At 45.0% G+C, this 19,027-nt stretch overlaps 1 protein-coding gene across 17 annotated transcripts in view; it reads left to right on the top strand.

Annotated features, from left to right (window-relative positions):
- The window catches only part of disp3 (dispatched RND transporter family member 3), a 19,504-nt gene extending 866 nt beyond the window's left edge, over positions 1-18,638 (top strand). For 2 of the 17 annotated variants that reach the window (XM_029829124.1, XM_029829125.1), the window contains exons 3-25: positions 207-331; positions 3,071-3,215; positions 3,288-5,444; positions 9,166-10,106; positions 10,178-10,397; positions 10,476-10,612; positions 10,714-10,848; positions 12,035-12,195; positions 12,341-12,480; positions 12,597-12,691; positions 12,780-12,944; positions 13,506-13,667; positions 13,742-13,864; positions 13,950-14,086; positions 14,190-14,359; positions 14,451-14,581; positions 15,167-15,345; positions 15,438-15,564; positions 15,976-16,121; positions 16,199-16,358; positions 16,438-16,551; positions 16,629-16,801; positions 16,894-18,638. In XM_029829124.1, coding sequence (XP_029684984.1) covers positions 5,095-5,444; positions 9,166-10,106; positions 10,178-10,397; positions 10,476-10,612; positions 10,714-10,848; positions 12,035-12,195; positions 12,341-12,480; positions 12,597-12,691; positions 12,780-12,944; positions 13,506-13,667; positions 13,742-13,864; positions 13,950-14,086; positions 14,190-14,359; positions 14,451-14,581; positions 15,167-15,345; positions 15,438-15,564; positions 15,976-16,121; positions 16,199-16,358; positions 16,438-16,551; positions 16,629-16,801; positions 16,894-17,244 — 4,317 coding nt within the window. In that variant the 5' untranslated portion in view covers positions 207-331; positions 3,071-3,215; positions 3,288-5,094 and the 3' untranslated portion in view covers positions 17,245-18,638. Of the gene's footprint in view, positions 29-206; positions 332-3,070; positions 3,216-3,287; positions 5,445-9,165; positions 10,107-10,177; positions 10,398-10,475; positions 10,613-10,713; positions 10,849-12,034; positions 12,196-12,340; positions 12,486-12,596; positions 12,692-12,779; positions 12,945-13,505; positions 13,668-13,741; positions 13,865-13,949; positions 14,087-14,189; positions 14,360-14,450; positions 14,582-15,166; positions 15,346-15,437; positions 15,565-15,975; positions 16,122-16,198; positions 16,359-16,437; positions 16,552-16,628; positions 16,802-16,893 lie in introns of those variants that run through there. The other 15 variants (XM_029829122.1, XM_029829123.1, XM_029829131.1 and 12 more) reach the window with 12 other exon arrangements.
- Positions 18,639-19,027: the final 389 nt, after the last annotated feature.

Genomic DNA, 19,027 nt, shown 5'->3' on the forward strand with positions numbered 1-19,027 from the left:
GTGTTGAAATCCACGCTTCTTTTAAAAGGTGCTCTTATTGCTGAGTTTATTTTGCAATCAGAATGCGTGTTTTAGGAAAACTGACATCCATATTGGATTGCAAAACAAATCTTATGATTCCTTTTTATGGGCATGAGTGACAGCGATGGTGGGAGAGGGGATTAATGGTGATTGGATTACTAACAATGTTTCACCTTATCTTCAAGGCACAATCCATGCTGACTGCCATTTTGTGAACTGACCTTAATCCTGTCCATATTTTCTGATGATGACACTGAAGAGAGCCAAAATATGAAATGATAGAACACGTATACAGCGGCTGTGAATGCAGGTACAACGTGGCCAGTTCAGAGGACAATAAACAGTTACTCAACATGTAGAATTTCATTGTCAGCTTTATTTTATAGAACGTCTTAGAACAAGCACTGTAGGTACAGAACATGTTTCTTTTAAGCCTGTGTACAGTTGTGAAATTCCACCATAGGCCACAAATTGCAATTCAGTAATGATATGCATGGAGACACCTGTGAAGGTCTTATTCTAGTAGGCGCAGGGCATATGAAGGGAAAATATTAACCCTAACCTGCAAAGCTTTTAAAAGGAATGCGCATCATTGTGACTTAATCCTGCAAGTTTGTAAAGACCTTAGTCATATGTTATTTCCAGGCAGTGTCCAGTACTCTGCAAGTATGTGCTTGTAATTATTGGACATCATTTCTACTTTTTTATAATTACCATACAGTGCCCCATTCAAAAATCATCAGAATCTCCAAGGACAGCGAAAAGGTTACATATATTATAGTATTTATACCTGTGCACTGTCTCTGCCAGGCTATACAGCAGCACCAAGCTCTGCCTCCTTATCTGCAAGTATAATTGCAGAAATCTGATTTAAATACCTATCATCAGTGCGCCATTTCATTTAGTGTAAATACTTAGCTTTTTGTCTCTTGTATAGCCGCACAAACACCAGATTCAAAGAGAAAAAAGACAACACAAAAGTGCTCATTTTGATTTGATAGGTACAACAACAGTAATAAAAATATAACAATGGACGCTTGTATTTAAATGGCCAAAAATAAATCTGTTTTCAGCAAACTGGAAATCTAATCTTGAGTCCTTTTATATCCCCTTGACTCTTTTGTCAGTACTGTATTTTCACAACCATAAGGTGCACCGTATTATAGGGCGCACCTTCAATTAACGGCCTATTTTAGAACTATTTTCATACACAGGGCACCGCGTTATAAGGCGCATAGCATAGAAACTGCGTAGTGCCTGGGGATTCATGACGCATTCACTAGATCGAGCTGCGCTAAAGGGAATGTCAATAAAACAGCCAGATAAGTCAGTCAAACTTTATTAATAGAATACAAACCGGCGTTCTCACAACTCCGTTCACTCCCAAATGAATAAACAGCTGTTTTATTATTTTTCCCGAGTGACGTAGTGTTTTCGCGTAACACAGTTTGTTTAATAACAGCGAGTTATAACAGGCAGTGCAACATTTTTATCACAAGTGGATAGTGGAGTTTAATAAATCTTCGATTTAGTGCAACATTTTTATCACATAGTACCGTTGCGGTAAATCAAACGTTAGTGCAAACACAATATACGGTAACTCTCGAAGTAGTGCAAAGCGATAGCAATAGCAATATAACAACGTTGTTCAAACGGTAATGTCCATATTCACAGTATGACCAGCCTTGTTCAGTTGTAAACACACAAAAGAAACACGTAAAGATCACTTTATCAGTTCATTCCTCATCCAGGAATCCCTCGAATTCTTCTTCTTCGGTGTCCGAATTGAACAGTTGTGCGAATACGGCGTCCAACATGGCCGGCTCCGTCTCGTCAAAGTCGTCATCAGGGTCGGTGTCGCTGGTGTTGTCTGGCATTTCAGTGACGATCCCTGCCTTCCCGAAAGCTCGGACCACGGTCGATGCCCAGGCATTTACGATTCACTGGCAGATAGTGACGTATGACGCTCGGCGCCGTCTCCCCGTCTTGGTGAACGTGTGTTCACGCTCCCACGCAGTTCGCAGTCTAGCTTCGAATGCCCTGTTGACACCAATATCTAGCGGCTGCAGTTCCTTTGTTAATCCACTTCTTGCTTTGTTTCCTCGGAAGCTCCGTTGAGTCTATACCTGGCGCAGGTCGTCTTGTTGCTTCCTCCACTTCCGCACCATTGATTCGTTCACGTTAAATTCTCTTGCCGCTGCTCTATTTCCGTGTTCAACTGCGTGACTGATAGCCTTCAGTTTGAACTCTGCGTCGTAAGTGTGTCTCTTGCAATGAGCCATTTTGGGGTCTTTACAGACAGAAATGGTTTGGGACTGAACTAGAATTCCTATTTATCACTCTTACTGCTGTTACTTCGGCCACGCCTACTGACTACGGTAGCCGCGATTAACCAATATTACCGTAATCCATACAAAAGGCGCACCGGGTTAAAAGGCGCACCGTCGATTTTTTAGAAAATTCTAGGCTTTTAGGTGCGCCTTATAGTCGTGAAAATACGGTAATTAAGCACAATATGATTGAATTTGCTGCAGAAGGTGCAGCCTCTTTGGCTGCTGGTTTGTGTAAAGTCTCCCAGCACACCAGATAAAGATGGCTCACAGAAAATAGAATTTACAGAATTAAGTCATTGACCTTACATCCTCCTGTTTTCATGATCAACTTTTGAGTTGACTTAAGTGGATTTAACCAAGCATTTAACTCTTTGAAAAGAAATGATCTTTCTCGGTTTTTCTTGTTAATTTACTAATCCAAACTTTGAAAGTTTCAAAAGCATCTATTCAGAGGAAAATTTTGATGTAAAATGAATAGGGGCCTTTACTTCCTGTCTGTAGGGGACTGGCCTTAGAAGCAAAGGGTTGAGGGGGATCTGGGGGAGGTGCCAGGGCACCTTCAGAGTACATACTGTCAAGGTACCCTTAGAAAGGTACCGAACCCCCAAATGCTTGGGTCCTGCAATGAACTGGCCTTTTAGGAGACATCCTGAGTGTTTTCCCTCTCCCCCTCCCCATCTGTTTCTTGTCTGTTTCCCTTATCTGTTTATTTCCAGGCTGGGCAGGGCTGCTTCCAGGATCACGCCCATTGAGCGATCTACACACCTGGCACTCATCTCCAGTTAATCATCCACACCTGTTCCTGCTATAAAAGCCTGGTCCACCTTTCAATCATTGCCAATTTGTTCTTCTACCTCCATGGTACAGCCTGGCTCCAGAAAGACTGAGTACACATGTTTCAAGGTCCAAACTGATTGTCAGTTTCTCCCTCAGATCGCCTGCTCCAGTTCGACCATTTTTGTCTGCGTCCAGCTCCTCTTGGTTTCCTCCTGAAATAATTTCTGTAAAGTTTTTATTCCAACTACAACCAGTTGGGTGTCTGCCTTTGGTGGTCTTGATTCATATCTGTGCCTAACAAAGAATTGGCCAGCAAATGGACCCCGCAGATATTCACCATGCTTTGTCCCGCCATGGAGCCTTACTGGGACAACACAAACAACTTTTACAGGCCCTGGTCGAGAACCGCACCCATGTGGCCAAGGCAGTGGCTGATTTGATGCAACAGTCATGCCCCATACTGCCCCCTACCATTCCTTATGCCAGCACCATCAGCACGTCCCAGCGGACTTCCAGCACTCACATCTGTGACCCGGAATCTTTCCATGGGGACCTGGACAAATGTCAGGAGTTTCTACTCCAATACTGGTTAGTGTTCCAGCAGAAAGTACGTTTATTCTCCAATGACTTTTCCAAGGTGTTTTATCTAGGCGGCCTGCTACAAGGTAAGGAGCTGGCATGGGCAGAGGCAGTCAGTTCCCACAACTGTCTGGAAACCATGACTTATGCTGAGTTGGAGGGAAGCCTGAAGGCAGTTTTTGACCATCCTGACCAACCTGGAGACGCAACTACCCGCCTATTGTCCCTTCACCAGGGAAACCGCTCCGTAGCGGACTTCTTGGAGTTTTGAATCTTGGCGGCGTATTCTGGGTGGAATGAACCAGTGCTTCGGGGAGCTTTTCTGCAGGGGCTTAGTGAGCGACTGCAGGATGAACGCATACTCTGGCATGAATCTCAGGATCTGCACTCCTTCATCTTCCTGGCCATTTCTCTGGACAACCACCTGAGAGCGAGAGGCCAGGGGCAAGTATCCTGCACTCCGGTTCATCCCTCCTTTCTGTCCGCACCCCCAGTTTCTTCCCCTTCCTACCTGGGCCCTTCCAGTCCAGTCCAGGTTGGTCATGCTGTGCCCTCAAGCACCCTGATCACTGCAGAGAAGCCAATGCAGCTAGGGCATGCCAAGTTAACATCAGAGGAGCGTCACCACAGGTTCTGAGCGGGTGAGTGCTTATACTTTGCCCAACATGGTCATTTCATCTCGGGTTGTCCAGTTCGGCCAAAAGGGCGGGCCCGTCAGTAGCAGTGGGGGTACTGGCAGGCCAGGAGTCTATTGTGGAGAAATCCCTGCCCTTGGACCAACTCCTGTTGCCAGTTTCTTTGTGTTGAAGGTCAGGTTCTCCCTCTCCAGGCCTTGGTTGATTTATGAGCCCAGGACAGTCTTCAGGATAAAGAAGTGGCTGTTCAAGCAGGCTGTTCGCTGGAGCCTTTGTAGTCACCATTGACCGCCACAGCCTTGGATGGCAAAATCATCGCTCGGGTCACCCTTAGGATGATCCCCGTCATGCTCATCATTTCAGGCAACCATTCGGAGCCAATATCCTTCCTTGTAATTCCAGCTTCCAAGACCCGATGGTCTAGGGTTACCCCTGGTTATGCCGCCATAATGCCCAGATTGACTGGGTACAGGGAAAGGTGGTAAATTGGAGTTCACACCGTCATTCCCTCTAAGATCTGCATTGATTCCCGGAAGGAGTTCAGCCGTTCCATGCGCCCCACCTGTACCTCCCGATCTCTCAAGGGTGCCCAGGCAATACCATGACCTCAGTGAGGTGTTTAGCAATAAGAAGGCACTCTCCTTGCCCCCCCTTCCATCGGCCTTATGACTGTGCCATCAAGTTATTGACCGAGGCTTCCCCTCCAGTCGGCTATTCAACTTGTCACACCCGAAGAGGGATGCAAAGGAATGGTACATCATGGAGTCCCTAGCGGCAGGGATTTGAACTGTCCTCCTCACCTCTTGGAGTGGGGTTTTTCTTCATCGAAGGACAAGTCCCTCCGGCCATGTATCTACTATAGAGGCTTGAATAGCATCACAATAAAGAATAAATACCCACTGCCACTGATCTCTTCTGCATTTGAGCCTCTCCAGGGTGCCCAGGTCTTCACCAAGCTGGATCGCCGAAACACCTACCACTTGGTCTGGATTTGCAAGGGCGATGAATGGAAGACGACATTTAATACTCTGCTTGGCCTTTTGAGTACATGGTCATGCCCTTCAGACTTACCAACGCCCCAGCTGTGTTTCAGGCCCTGGTAAATAACGTCCTCTGAAATTTCCTCAACCGGTATGTGTTCGTGTACATAGGTGGGTCATGTGCGGCAGGCCCTGACAGGACTTTTGGAAAATAGGTTGTTTAAAGCCAAAAAGTGCAAGTTCCATGCTGATTCTGTTCCCTTACTGGGCCTTATCATTCAGAGTGGTAGCATGAAGGCAAATCCGGAGAAGATCAGAGCCATGGTGGAGTGGCCGATCCCGGCAAATTCGGAAGGATTTGCCACATTTCCTAGGGTTCGCCAACTTCTACCAAAGATTTGTCCAGGATAACAGTAATATTGCCTAACCCCTCATGAAACTCACTTCTGTCAATGTGAGCTTCCATGGGTCATCTGAAGCAGACAAAGCATTTTAAAAACTGAAGAAGCTATTCTCCATGGCACCAGTTCTAATCCAACCTGACCCCACCAAACAGTTTGTTGTCAAGGTGGACACCTCTGATGTTGGGGCTGTGCTTTCCCAGTGCTCCGGACCCAATAATTGACTACATGTGTGTGCCTTTTATTCCGGTAGGTTCACTGCCGCTGAGTCGAATTATGATGTTGGGAACCGTGAGCTACTGGCAGTCAAGTTGGCGTTGGAGTGGTGACACCTGCTGGAGGGGACTGAACAACCCTTTGTGGTTTGGACTGACCACAAGAATCTCCCTTGCATTTAGACTGCAAAGAGGTTGAATTCACGGCAGGCCAGGTGGGCGCTGCTTTTCAATACATTCCAGTTCACCATCAATTACCATCCTGGGTCCAGGAACTGCAAGCCTGATGCCCTCTCGTGCCAGTTTTCATCGGACCATGGGCCGTCAACCCCAGTTGCATCCTGCTAGAGGAGCAAGTGGTAGGGTGCTCAACTGGGAGGTGGACAAGGCAGTGAACAAGGCTCAGCAGCAGCATCCAGACCCAGAAACGGGCCCCAGAGATCGCCTGTTTGTCCCAGACCCTGTCCATTCCCAGGTGCTGTAGTGGGGACACTCCTCCCAGTTTGCCTGACGCCAACCGGACCATCACCTTTCTTTGACATTTATTTTGGTGGCCAACCCTGGAGAAGGACGTGCGGGAATTCATGGCTGCCTGTGAAGTCAGTGCTTGAGGCAAGGCACAGTACCAGGCGCCGGCAGGATTCCCACAGCCCCTATCTGTTACCGGGAGACCCTGGCTCCTGGCCTTGGACTTTGTCACAGGTTTTCCTCCGCCCAATGGGAACAGTCATTCTGACGATTGTGAATCGTTTCTCTAAGGCAGTTCATTTCATTGCCCTGCCAAAACTTCCCACCATTCTGACGTCCAGCATACTGGTAGACCAGGTTTTCCGGCTCCACGGAATTCCCACCGACATAGTTTCTGACAGGGGCCCGCAATTTACTTCGCAGGTTTGGAGACCTTTTGCCAAGGCCCTAGGAGCATCTGTCAGCTTGTCTTCTGGCTATCACCCCCAGTCCAATGATAAAGCTGAAAGGGCCAACCAAGACCAGGAGTCAGCCCATCGCTGTGTGGCCACCTCCAACCCATCGTCCTGGAGCCAGCATCTCCCTTGGGTGGAGTACGCCCACAATGCCCTCATGTGCTATGCGATGGGATTATCCCCCTTTGAAGCCTCTCTGGGCTACCAACCTCCCCTTCTCCCCCTCCAGGAACAGGAGTCAGCAATTCCCTCCATACAGCAGTTTTTTCCAGAGGGCCCGTGAAACATGGAGGGCAACAAGATGGGCCTCAGAGCACACCCAGAACACCAGCTGGTTTTCGGCCAGCCGCCACCGCCAACCAGCCCCCTCCTATCAACCTGGTCAGTTGGTCTGGCTGTCTACCCGGAATATCCCGTTGGCGACTAAATCCCATAAGATCTCTCACCGCTTCACTGGTCCCTTCCCCATCAAAGACATTATAAACCCCTCAACCATCCGTTTGACCCTGTCGGGATCTATTAAAATTTACCCGACCTTCCATGTGTCCCAGTTGAAGCCCGTGTCCACCAGCTCTCTGTCCCCTCCTTCCGAACCCCCGCCTCCCCCCTGGCTCATCAATGATTAGCCTGCTTACACAGTGCGGCGTCTGGATGTCTGATGCAGAGGTTGGGTCTTGTGAGAAGAATTATTGTTATTGTTGTTATTAGTATTATCTTTCAATGCTATTGTATGTAGATTTTGAGTGTTTGAGGAATGTTGACAAGAAAAGAAGAACATGAGAGTGTTTCGTAAAAGTGCTGAAGCTGCTTACAACCAAGCCCAGCACCCAGATGTATCCTGTTGAGATCCACTCCACCATGGCTCTGATCTTCTGCTGTTGGTCAAGATTAGAGAAGTTTGTTAAGATGGGAGAAGATGTCAGAAGACAATGAGTTACGAGATCCTGTTTAGACACCCATTCTGTTTGCACCAATAAAAGAGGTGAGCGAGCAGCAGACGAACAGAGTTGACAGAGGAAGCTTGAACTGCTGCTCAGCTCTCCCTTGCAAGGAACTCCTGTTGTTTGCGTGGTTACTCTGAGTCTAGTGAACGAACAGCGCGGGTGATGAAAACTTCACCCTCACAGTCTTCAATACATAGTCGACTAGGAGGGGTACGGTCCGGAAGAGCGTTCCTGGGTGCCGTTTATTTTGGATGCAGAGCTTATCACCCAGTTCCATCATGAAAACCCTGACAGACCGGGTGGGTCACCTAGCAGCTCCCATTGAAAGGGGGGGTACTGTTAGGAGTCATCCTGGGTGTTTTCCCTCTCTCCCTCCCCACCTGTTTCTTGTCTGTTTCCTTTGTCTGTTTATTTCCAGGCTATGCAAGGCTGCTTCCAGGTTCATATCAATCTTTACTTATATAGCGTCTTTTACAATCGAAATTGTTTCAAGGCGCTTTGCAGAATCCCAGGGCCTGACCCCAGACAAGCAAAAGTGGCAAGGAAAAACTCCCCTTTAACAGGAAGAAACCTTGAGCAGGACCATCGTGTGATCTACACACCTGGAACTCGTCTCCAGTTAATCATCCACACCTGTTCTTGCTTTAAAAGCCTGGTCCACCTTTCAATCATTGCCAATTTGTTCTTCTACCTCCATGGTACAGCCTGGCTCCAGAAAGACTGAGTACACATGTTTCAAGGTCCAAACTGATTGTCAGTTTCTCCCTCAGATCGCCTACTCCAGTTCGACCATTTTTGTCTGTGTCCAGCTCCTCTTGGTTTCATCCTGAAATAATTTCAGTAAAGTTTTTATTCCAATCAGTCGCGTGTGTTTACCTTCGGGTGGGGGGTCTTGATTGGAATCTGCAGTGCCCAACACTGGCGACTCATTCAAGGGTGTATCCTGCCTTCGCCGTATGCATCTGGGATATGCTCCAGCATCATCCCCATGATCCCAAAAGGGATGGTCGAAAAAAAATTATTGCCTTTTGTTTCCTTTTGACCAATACATGTGCATGATGGTTCAACTTAAAAACCTTAAACATTAAATTGTTTTTAATGTGAAAAACACATGGCAAGGTTAGTATGTAGATTTTGACATTCCAATTCATCAATTAATGTCCTTCCCAGTAAAATGTCTTCAAGCAAGGGTTCAAACAATTGAAAAACCTCAGGTAGCTTCAGAATGCAGGACTCAAATGCTATGACGTATGCCCCCCAGCCTTCAATCCTCATAGAAATTATACTATTTAATTTGCTAATTATAATTTGTGAAATGTTTAATTTGCCAAGGAAGAATGTAATATTCTCTGGCCAGCAGGTACAGCATGGATGTGGAGGAGACACCGGTGTTCCATACCCACTGTGGAGAAGAGGGAAATGATGAGGAAGATGACGGAGATGTAAATGCATCTGAGCAGAGCTCCCAGGATGCAAACCTGTGTGGGATATGGAGAGTGGTAGCATGGATTTACACTCAGCCCTGTGCCAGTGGAGTGTTTTTAGGGGTAATTACATTGCTACCCTGCTCTCTGTTTGCCTACATGCTGCTCTACTGCCCTCCTCTGGACATAGACCTCTCTTACAGCGCCTTTGAGGTTAACAGCCACTTCTCTGCTGAACGCTTCAATGCCCTGACCATCGCTATGAAGTCTCAGCTGGGGGCCTGGGACCGACAGAGGAGGGACTTAGATACTAGCAAGTCAGAGACACTGCAAGAGCTTTTAATAAGGGAGCTGAACAGACAGGAAGCATTTAATAAGACAGATAAGGAGGAGGTGATGTTCTCCTCTATACATGCACAAAACGATCAGAGGAGAGAAGATAAGAGACCAGAGTTTCATTTTGGTCAGGGAAAAATAGAGAAGCAAAAGAAATCAGATCTTAAAGGAGAGAAGAAATTCTGTGATAGAAATCAGTCCTCACCTCTCATCAGAAGGAACAGGTTTGCTCCCAATTACTACTTGCAGAGTCAAGCAATGTGGAAGATTGAATTAGTGTTTGTAGCTCAGGGGGAGGGCGAAAGCAACATCTTCACCCCAGAACGTCTGCAGACAATCCACTATGTGGAGACCTTGCTGATGCAACAGCCACAGTTCCACCAGTTCTGTTGGAAGCCCCTGGAGATGCTGAGGGATCTGCCTCTGGGACCCTCCTACTGCTCACCCCCAAGCTCACTTCTGTCTTACCTCTATCCCAGTGAGAGAGGAGGGAAGATCTATTATGATGGCATGGGACCAGATCTGGCTGATATCCAGGGTCAGATCACAATGTAAAACATTGAAGTTCAGGAGAGTGAGACGATACTAACCTGTTGTTTGTGTTCCCAGGTTCTCTGAGTTTGGCCATCACTCACCCACAGTTCTACTGGTATGTGGATGAGAATCTCTCCCCTGAGAATCTCTCATCCTCGCTTTTACGTAGTGAAATCCATTTTGGAGCACCACTCCCATCCTACTATTCCCCGCAGGATAGAGCTTTTGAACAGAGCTCTCATTTCAAAGATTTTGTGGTTCAGTACGCAGGTATCCTTGCTAAGCAGTCCACGAGGTGAGGAAGAAATGAAGCTAATTACACCAACGAGAGCTGAAATGAGATGCTGATTTTTATTTTCTTTCTTTGTGTCAGCCAGGTGAAGGTCCTTTATGGTGGTACAGAGCTGTTTGATGATGAAGTGAGACAGACCTTCCACAACGATATGAAGCTGGCTGGCATCAGTGGAGCCTGCATAACTGCACTTGTCTATGTCTTAACCTCTTTTTCTGGTAAAGTCTGGCCTGATTGTTATTACAGTGCTGTGCATCTCAGGTTTTTCCCTTTCTCCTGTACCCTTCAACCTAGGTTTCATTAGTCTTTTCTTCCACAGCATTTCTCACCATTTTTGGACTCGTCAGTATTGGACTGAGCTGTTTAATGGCACTTTTCTTGTACCATGTTGTCTTTGGGGTGCAGTATCTGGGTATCCTCAATGGAGTTGCCGCATTTGTTATTATTGGCATCGGTAAGAGCAAAAACATCCACTATTTCTTTCATTGTATTGACTTTGACATTCTGAGAATAGTTGTTTGCTTTTTACATCCTAAGACAAACACAAAGGCCGTTCATTCCTCAAGATGTCTGTCTTGTTTCTGCAAAGATCCACTGAAGTGCTGCCTCACTCATTAGGTCTCTTATTGTCAGTCTGTTTGCTTAGACCCCGTTCTGCACAATTATTTCAGTGTTACAATCGCTGATCATGTACGACCATATTGTGCCATAACGAGGGACGTGATGCTCCAGACGGTGCAGGATCGTTTGCTCCAGCAAACTGGACAATGAAAAACTTTTAGGCACCACAAAGACATTTTTCAATAAGTCATTAAAAAAATCCAATATGACTATTTTGTGGCCAGATTTTGCAAGTTTAATTGTCAGTAGGTGCATTAGAAAGGAATAGACCCCAAAACAGCTCTCATGTCCTTTGCAATTTCTATTTATCAGATTTAGCATAAATCCCAAAAATATTTTATTATCCCCCAAAAAAGGAATTTTTTGAAAACAAATGTATGAATCAAGTCAGGGAGATTTGTGTCATTGTCCGAATGCAAGCAGCAACCTTCAATTTCGCCTTCACAAAAATACTGACTTGCATCATACACATTTATTTGTACTGTAGCTGCATTTCAACACAATCCTTATCACAGTCTGCTTTAATTATAGACCGTGGCAATTAAGTCACCGAGGGCTCACACTTGAATGTGCTCTCATTTGTAATTCTCATCTCTCAGTGAGAACAGCTCTGTGGCAGTGAAATGTGTTCTGTTGTGCAGACAATTTGGGACTTTCCAGAACAAGGCACCACTGGGTGCACATAAACAATGTATTTAACATAATACATACGTAGACATACTATAGCTTTTTTCCTGGCTTAGCAAATAGTGAGGCAACCAGTGGAGACTACAGCCTGTAAAAAATGTAGCACTCCAAACCACCTAAATTTGAAGAGATGCAATCTTTTCTGGGCAGGCAGGATGTTGATATCATCCAGGAGAAAGTAAAGCTAATATCCATAGAATTCAGGCACTGTTTAGCAATTCAATCATCTACGTCCTGGAAATAAAACCAATGTCTCCAAATCTCAAAGTGTGTTAAAACATTCACAATAATGCATAGTGAGGATGATTTCTTGCTCTCTCAACACTGCTCAGGGGTGGATGACGTATTTGTGTTCATCAGCACCTTTAGACAGGCATCACATCTACGGCAGCTGCAGCACCGAATGATCTACACAATTCAGACAGCAGGTCGAGCCACGTTCCTCACCTCTTTTACCACCGCTGCTGCCTATGCAGCTAACACCTTCTCTCAGGTAATCAGAGAAAAATAGCTCAGCGGCTTCTGCTTGTGTAGGTGACTCCTCAATAGTAGATTAATAAAAGTGCCCCTTCAGCAGCGCAGGCACATATTGAATGTTTCAAGGTCTTTACACATTGCCTCGTTATACTGACATTTAGATCCCAGCTGTGCATGACTTTGGTCTATTCATGGCCCTCATTGTCAGCTGCTGCTGGCTCTGGGTGTCCCTGCTGATGCCAGCCACCCTGTGTGTCTGGGTGGAATTTGTGGAGCCTCAGAAACATGCTTGGCTGAGTTGGTGAGGTATTATTTTCTTACATTTGTGTGTGTCTGTGTGTGCGTGTCTGTGTGCGTGTGCGTGCGTTTGCACAAAATAGACTATTGTTTCTCTCCTTAAACCTCCTCCCTCTATAGCTGGAAGCTTTTTTCCAACCTCTCACCAAACCAGGGGCCTTTGTCAGATGAGGATGAGGATGATGTGGCCCTTCTGTCGGTGGGGATGGAGCCAGGTTAGATTATCATCTGAGTACTGATGGGTAGAGAATCGCCAACAGCAATGAGTCTGGGCACCAGCAAGCCCCTCTTTGTCTTTGTCAGAATACTGCAACACAGACGGTGATGCAGCCATTCTTCCTCTGAGCGGGGAGACACCTCTCCCCCCCCCGGGGCAGAGCCAGGAGGGTGTGGTGAGCACCAACCTTCAGTGGGGCCTGAAGCGTTTCGTGGCAGAGCCAGTTGTGGCACAACAGAAAACTGTTCTTGGTGAGAATCTTTACAGAAAAGTGGCGTAAAAACAGGTCAAATGATTAAAAAGATAATAAAGATAGAATGTAATTATCTGCAAATTTAAACCCAAAGTTAAGGCACAAAATAGCACAGAGACAAATGATTAAAATGATTCCAATTAAGAAATTGCTCTTCAAAGTATCCGTCATGTTCTTTTTATATCAACATACATTATTTTTGACATGTCCAACTGGCTGCCTTCTTTCAGTCTTTTACGGGTTTTAAAATATTTTATTGTGAATGCCAAATGTTTTCCTGTAATTAATTAAATGTAAGTAAGTATTAGGCATCTACATTTTTGACAGTGTTCCAGCTGGCTGAAGACTTTTCTGGTTTGTAAATGTTGCACACGAGAGTTCTTTCTGCATCAAACTTGTAAAACTCTTGCTGGGATGTCAATGAAGGGATAGAAGTTGCTTTGGGAAGCGGATGCACCCAACAGTGTTGGACCTGGAACCGAGCTTTCCTCCTCACGCGTCCCTTCCACTCCGCCATCAGACCCTCCGCTTTGCCTTTGTTTGTGCTCCTATGGCCTAGGTGTGTTCCTCCTGGTTCTGCTAGTATCTGTGTGGTGCTGCTGTCTCCTACGGCCAGCCACACACACACCCCTTCTATTCCGTCGGGACACCAACCTGCAGACTCTGTTGGCTCTCAGGAGCAATCTGAGTGGTCAGGGCATCTCCTGTCCAATGTGCTCAGGTGAGAGAAAGGCAGTGATGGAGAGGACTCACAGATCCTCAGTAAATATCTGAATTGCCTGCTTTGTTCCACAGGTGTCTTCATGGAGAAACCTCATGCTCTGTACAATCACACATCCTCGTTAGCTTTTAGATTTCCCTCAGTCGTAGCAGCCTCCAGTGCTCAAGGCAGCTCAGGTTCAGACTGGAACCAAACAGGTAAAAAGCTTTACAACAATCTCTTCCTTTTTGTTTCAATTCCTTTTCCCATTCTGACATAATTCACTGTGTCCGGGTGTTTCAGCGTCTCTACTCACAGTTTACATCTCAACGTTGGAGCTGGGAGCCTCTACAAGCCTTTACCGCTTTTCTCTAAACAGCAGCACGCCGTCCCCATGGACGCGATGCATCTCTGATCATCAAGCTGTTTCATCATTTCAGGTAAACGTCGTTAGCTAGAGCATAATTAGCTAAGGCGTTATGTCTCCAGGTTGTGATTCCCATGACCAAAGCACGTAACATGACTTTTGTCTGATCTGCCCAGGCTTATACCCGACCCTACAGAAACTACACCATCAAACTGACCGTGTGTGTTTCCACTGCTTTCCACCCGTACACCAGCTGGATGCTCACATTCACCACTTGCAACCCCCTTCACGGTTGGATTCCAGATTTCTTCTTTTATGCAGCATCGACTCCGCAGCAGCGCAGCAAGTAAGACAATATGGATCAGAATCTGCCTCAGATGGATTTTAGTGCTGGTTTTGGTCAAATTTGCACCATTTCAACTGTTTTCTCCTTTAAGGAGGTTCTACTTTGCACAGCTACACCTCAGACCTCATTCAAGCCGCGTGTGTGTCGGCCCTCCTGGCTGTGGCGTTAGTTCTGGTTCTGATGGGTCCACTCGGGGACTCTTTTATAGCCCCCTATCTGGTGGTGAGTGTGCAATTGTCACATTTTCTGAAATCATTAGGATATTTTGTTAGACCATCAAGGGAAAAAATATTTTCCTAATTACATAAAAAAGTTTTTGTTCCTTCCATGAACTTTTTCAAATGCTTTTCAGCTTTTTCAAATGTTTTATTTTTCTGCATTGCTCACCTAATTTATATATTTTTTTAAAAACGCAATATTATATGGCAGACTTGTTAAAGTAAGGTAACTTTGTTACATTTGCCTATATTCTTTATGTATTATTATCAATATATATACAATTATAAATATGTACTTAGCACTTGTTATGTATTGCATATTTTACAGCATATAAATAGACAGCAGAGGAAACACTGCAATCTGTGTGTGTGTGTGTGTGTGTGTGTGTGTGTGTGTGTGCGTGCATGTGTGCGTGCGTGCGTGCGTGCGTGTGTGTGTGTAATTCTCAATTACGTGCCTGTAGATGTGCAGCACTGCCTTTTTGAAAGGCGCTACTTGAGAGCCTGCTAGCTTGCGTGGGTGAAATCAAATCATTTGATTTTGATTTGATTTGAAGCAGTTCATAAAAATGTCTTTGTATTTTCCCAGATGTTTCCTCTGCTGCTAAAGTGTCTAAGACATTGGGCTTTAACCCCTGCAGTGGCGGCAGATGCAGCCGTCCAGCGGTGCGCCCGCTGGTCAACACTGGGGCGATGGTTTTTGTTGTGTTTGGAATTTTGGGACTGAACCGAACTGAGCACAGGGACAATCATGTGATCGGAGATATGGTGAGGGCCGCTAACTGTGTCTGCATAGCGGAATAAGTGAAACGAAAATGACCTCTTTCTGTGTCTGACATATTGTTTGTTTCTCTTCAAAGGGCAGCATTATACTGGATCCAGATTTTGATATATTTCAGGAAATGCAGCATCTTTGCCAGATGTGTAAAGCTATTGGTACAAACAAGCAGTTGGTGAAGCCTGGAGGAGCTCAGTGTTTACCTTCAGGTAATAAGACGGATCTTTAAGCATTATACTCACAAAGTACGATAATGGGTAATGGAAAACATTAAGAGCACAATGTTTCTGTGATTTTCGAACTTTGTTTAATTCAAATTGAGTCATGACAGACATTGAAGTCTGGCTTTGACACGGTGCCATTGATTTCAAACATGAATTATATCAGGTTTTAACATTTTATGTTATATGTGTTTTTATGGTCATCTTTTCCATTCTGTTTTGCTACCAATTATTTGTTGAATTCCTATTTTTGAGTTGGAATGGCTCGTCTAGGAACAAGAATTGTTGCAATCTAAAATGAATAAAAAAGAACTCATCTTCAATGAAAAAGAGAATCAGCAAGTTTAATGGATTGATTGTGTCCAGATGAGTGCGACAGCTTTCTTCTGCCCTCCCCAGGTAAAAAACTCTCATCCGTGCTGCCTCTGCTCCATCCCGAGTGTCGTTCCCTCCCTGAGCCAAACCTGCTCCCAGGGCAGCTCTCCCACGGTGCAGTAGGCATCCATGGAGGAAAGGTCCGCTGGTTGTCAATGGCTTTTGAGTCTGTAAGCTGCTTTAGCTTTCACCAAATGCCTTTGCTTTACTCTGCTGACGTGGCTTTTAACTCAGTTCTCTCTGTAAGACCACATACAAGGGGAAATCCTCATTTCAAACGTACTCTGACTTCCTTCATTGGGAGAACTTCATCCAGGAGCAACTTGCGTCCCTACCACAGTCCTCTGCACTGCGAAGAGGTTTTCAAACCTGCGAGCACTGGAAGCAGATCTTCATGGAGATTATAGGTGAGCGTCCCTCAGCGCTATGTTTGCGTGAATAACCGAGTTAGCTCAATGTGTAAAATATGAGCGTGTGAGCTGGTAGGTGTGGAGAGTGCCCTGTGGAGTCTCCTGCTGTCTCTGGGCATCTGTGTCGCAGCTGTGTCTGTGTTTACTGCACATCCTCTCCTGCTGCTGCCAGTACTCGTCACCATTATAGGTAAAACCTCTAGAGCAGCACCTCGCAAAGGTCTGAGATCCGCTCAGGCACATTTAAGTTTTGTTGGTGTTTGTCAGGGGTGATTTGTCTGGTGGTGGCCATCATGTACTGGCTGGGCTGGGAGATGGGGGCAGTGGAGGCCATTTCTCTGTCCATATTAGTGGGCTCTTCAGTTGATTACTGTCTACATTTGGTGGAGGGATATTTGCTAACAGGCAGTTCTGTACCTTCATCTCCTGATCACAACTTGGTAAGTGGTATTGAAATTAACTAAGCACATTAATGTAACATGTCTGAAGGATTTTTAGCAGCTCTTCATATTAAATCATGCTGTTTTTGTAGGAGCCTGCCAGTGAGAAGTGGAGGCGTACCCTGGAGGCTGTCAACCATGTAGGCGTTGCCATAGTGTCCAGTGCTGTCACCACAGCAATCTCTACAGTTCCCCTCCTCTTCTGCGTCATTGTGCCTTTTGCTAAATTTGGCCAGATTGTAGCCATTAACACCACTGTGTCCATTTTGTTCACACTGACTGTGACTGTGGCCATGTTAGCTTGCATGGCCCCCATCCATTTCAGTAGAACCACAAATGCTGTCCTGAAGGCAACGCTGGCTGTGGCGGTGGCTGCAGCCTTAGGAGCGACTCTGTACTGGGCGGGAGGACAGCTGGGAGTATTAGCCTGGCCATTAGCCTAGCCTGGCCATTAGCCTAGCCTGGCCATTAGCCTAGCCTGGCCAGCTCAACCTGATGTCAGGCCCAAATGTGACAAGTGCTCAGCTTCTCTCCAAACTCAGGGGGAAGTTTGCAAATGATCTTTTACTGTAGAGAACAACAATGTCAGAGTTGTCTTTATTTGTAATTATCAATTATAATAACCCACATCAAAATGTTATTGAGGGAGATTAATTTTCTGAGCTGATTTGGAAGTTCAGTTTAGTAAATTTAGGTTGTGGTTATTTTTTTAAAATACATTTTGATGTGATTTTTACAATAATCCTAAAGATATAGAACAAATGAGTAACTGTTGGGAAGCTATCAAAATTCTCAGTTCTGCCTGTAAAATGTATTAAGCGCCTCTGACTGCTGTGAGACCTGTTGTGTAGACCATCGGGGAAGTGCAAGCTGGCTCGGTGTATTTGTGTTACCGGGTCAAATGACTCGGTTCTGCCCGATGGAGCATCACACATGTGTGTTTGAGGTCATGATGTACAAAGTGGATTTTAAAGAGCTCTTCTAAGTGAGTGTTTTTATATGATGTTCTGGCACATTGTGATGTCAGAGGCAGACAAAATACACAATAGACATTAAGAAAATACTGTACTGCAAAGTCAAAATCCTGCTGAGTTTAAAATAATCTTCGTTTTTGTGCTGCAAGTGTTTAGGGTGACATTTGAATAGCAGTGTATTTAAGTACTTTAAATATTTTGCAGATCATTTAGGCTACTGCTCGTTCTACAATAATTTTTTTTTTGAGGTTTTGTTTCTAATAGGTCACTTACCAAAAAAAATGTACAGTTGTACTGGAATGTGTTGTATACTACACCCCCAAAACAATATAATCAAATAGGGCATTAATTTGGAGTATTTCTTTCTGTATCCATCTCTACTCTTACACCAAAGCTACACGTCTCCACACTTTACACCACCGCAGAATGAGACTGTAAACTTTCCAGTAAAGTTTACAGTCTGCGGTCGGGGCCATTTGCCAAATCAGACAAGATGCTTAGATGCAACGAGATAGGGTTCTGTTGTGTGTTTGTTAATTAGGAATAGCCACTAATGCAGATGCAGAAGGCCTTTCTGTAATTGGAGCTCAGCTGTGTTTTATGCACTATAGAACAGTGAAGCTGTGATTACACGAGATCCTGAGTAACATTTGTCATCACATCCGCCACTGGATTTTCTTACACAATTCATCCCAAAATGCTTTGATTCTGACTGTGATCTAACTCTGTTGGATAAATTTCAGCAATTGTCATGTTTGTCAATGATGCTCCACATGTCCCACCAAGGTAAGAAAGTAGGCTCCTGCATTGCTAACATGCTGTGCAACCACAATGTAAAATGATTATTTTATAAAGTGTTTCTCAGTGGACTGGGAATGTATTAGTAAAATGTTAACTGAATGCTGTCTTAATATTAATGTGACTCTAATGCTACTTCAGTAAATATCAGATCTTGTCACCATTAATTGATCAACAACACACAGACATATTTGAAATAAATGAAACATTTTAAGATGTGTGTGCTGGAGAATTTTCCTTATCAATGTATTACAGCATGCGTCAACCCTCGGGTACAAATGCGTACAGTAAATCTTAAAAATTGAGGACATCAGCTGCACCTTTGTCACCAAGATTACAGTATTGTTACATCTGCAGCTCTTTTTCATGAACGTGTTTTAGGGCTGGTGGTTTGGTTTCTTTATGTTCTCAACCTTCATATCAACTGCTCAAAATATTAACCCTAACCCTAACA

The sequence above is a fragment of the Takifugu rubripes genome, chromosome 21 (assembly GCF_901000725.2).
Source record: "Takifugu rubripes chromosome 21, fTakRub1.2, whole genome shotgun sequence".
Taxonomy (NCBI): Eukaryota; Metazoa; Chordata; class Actinopteri; order Tetraodontiformes; family Tetraodontidae; genus Takifugu; species Takifugu rubripes.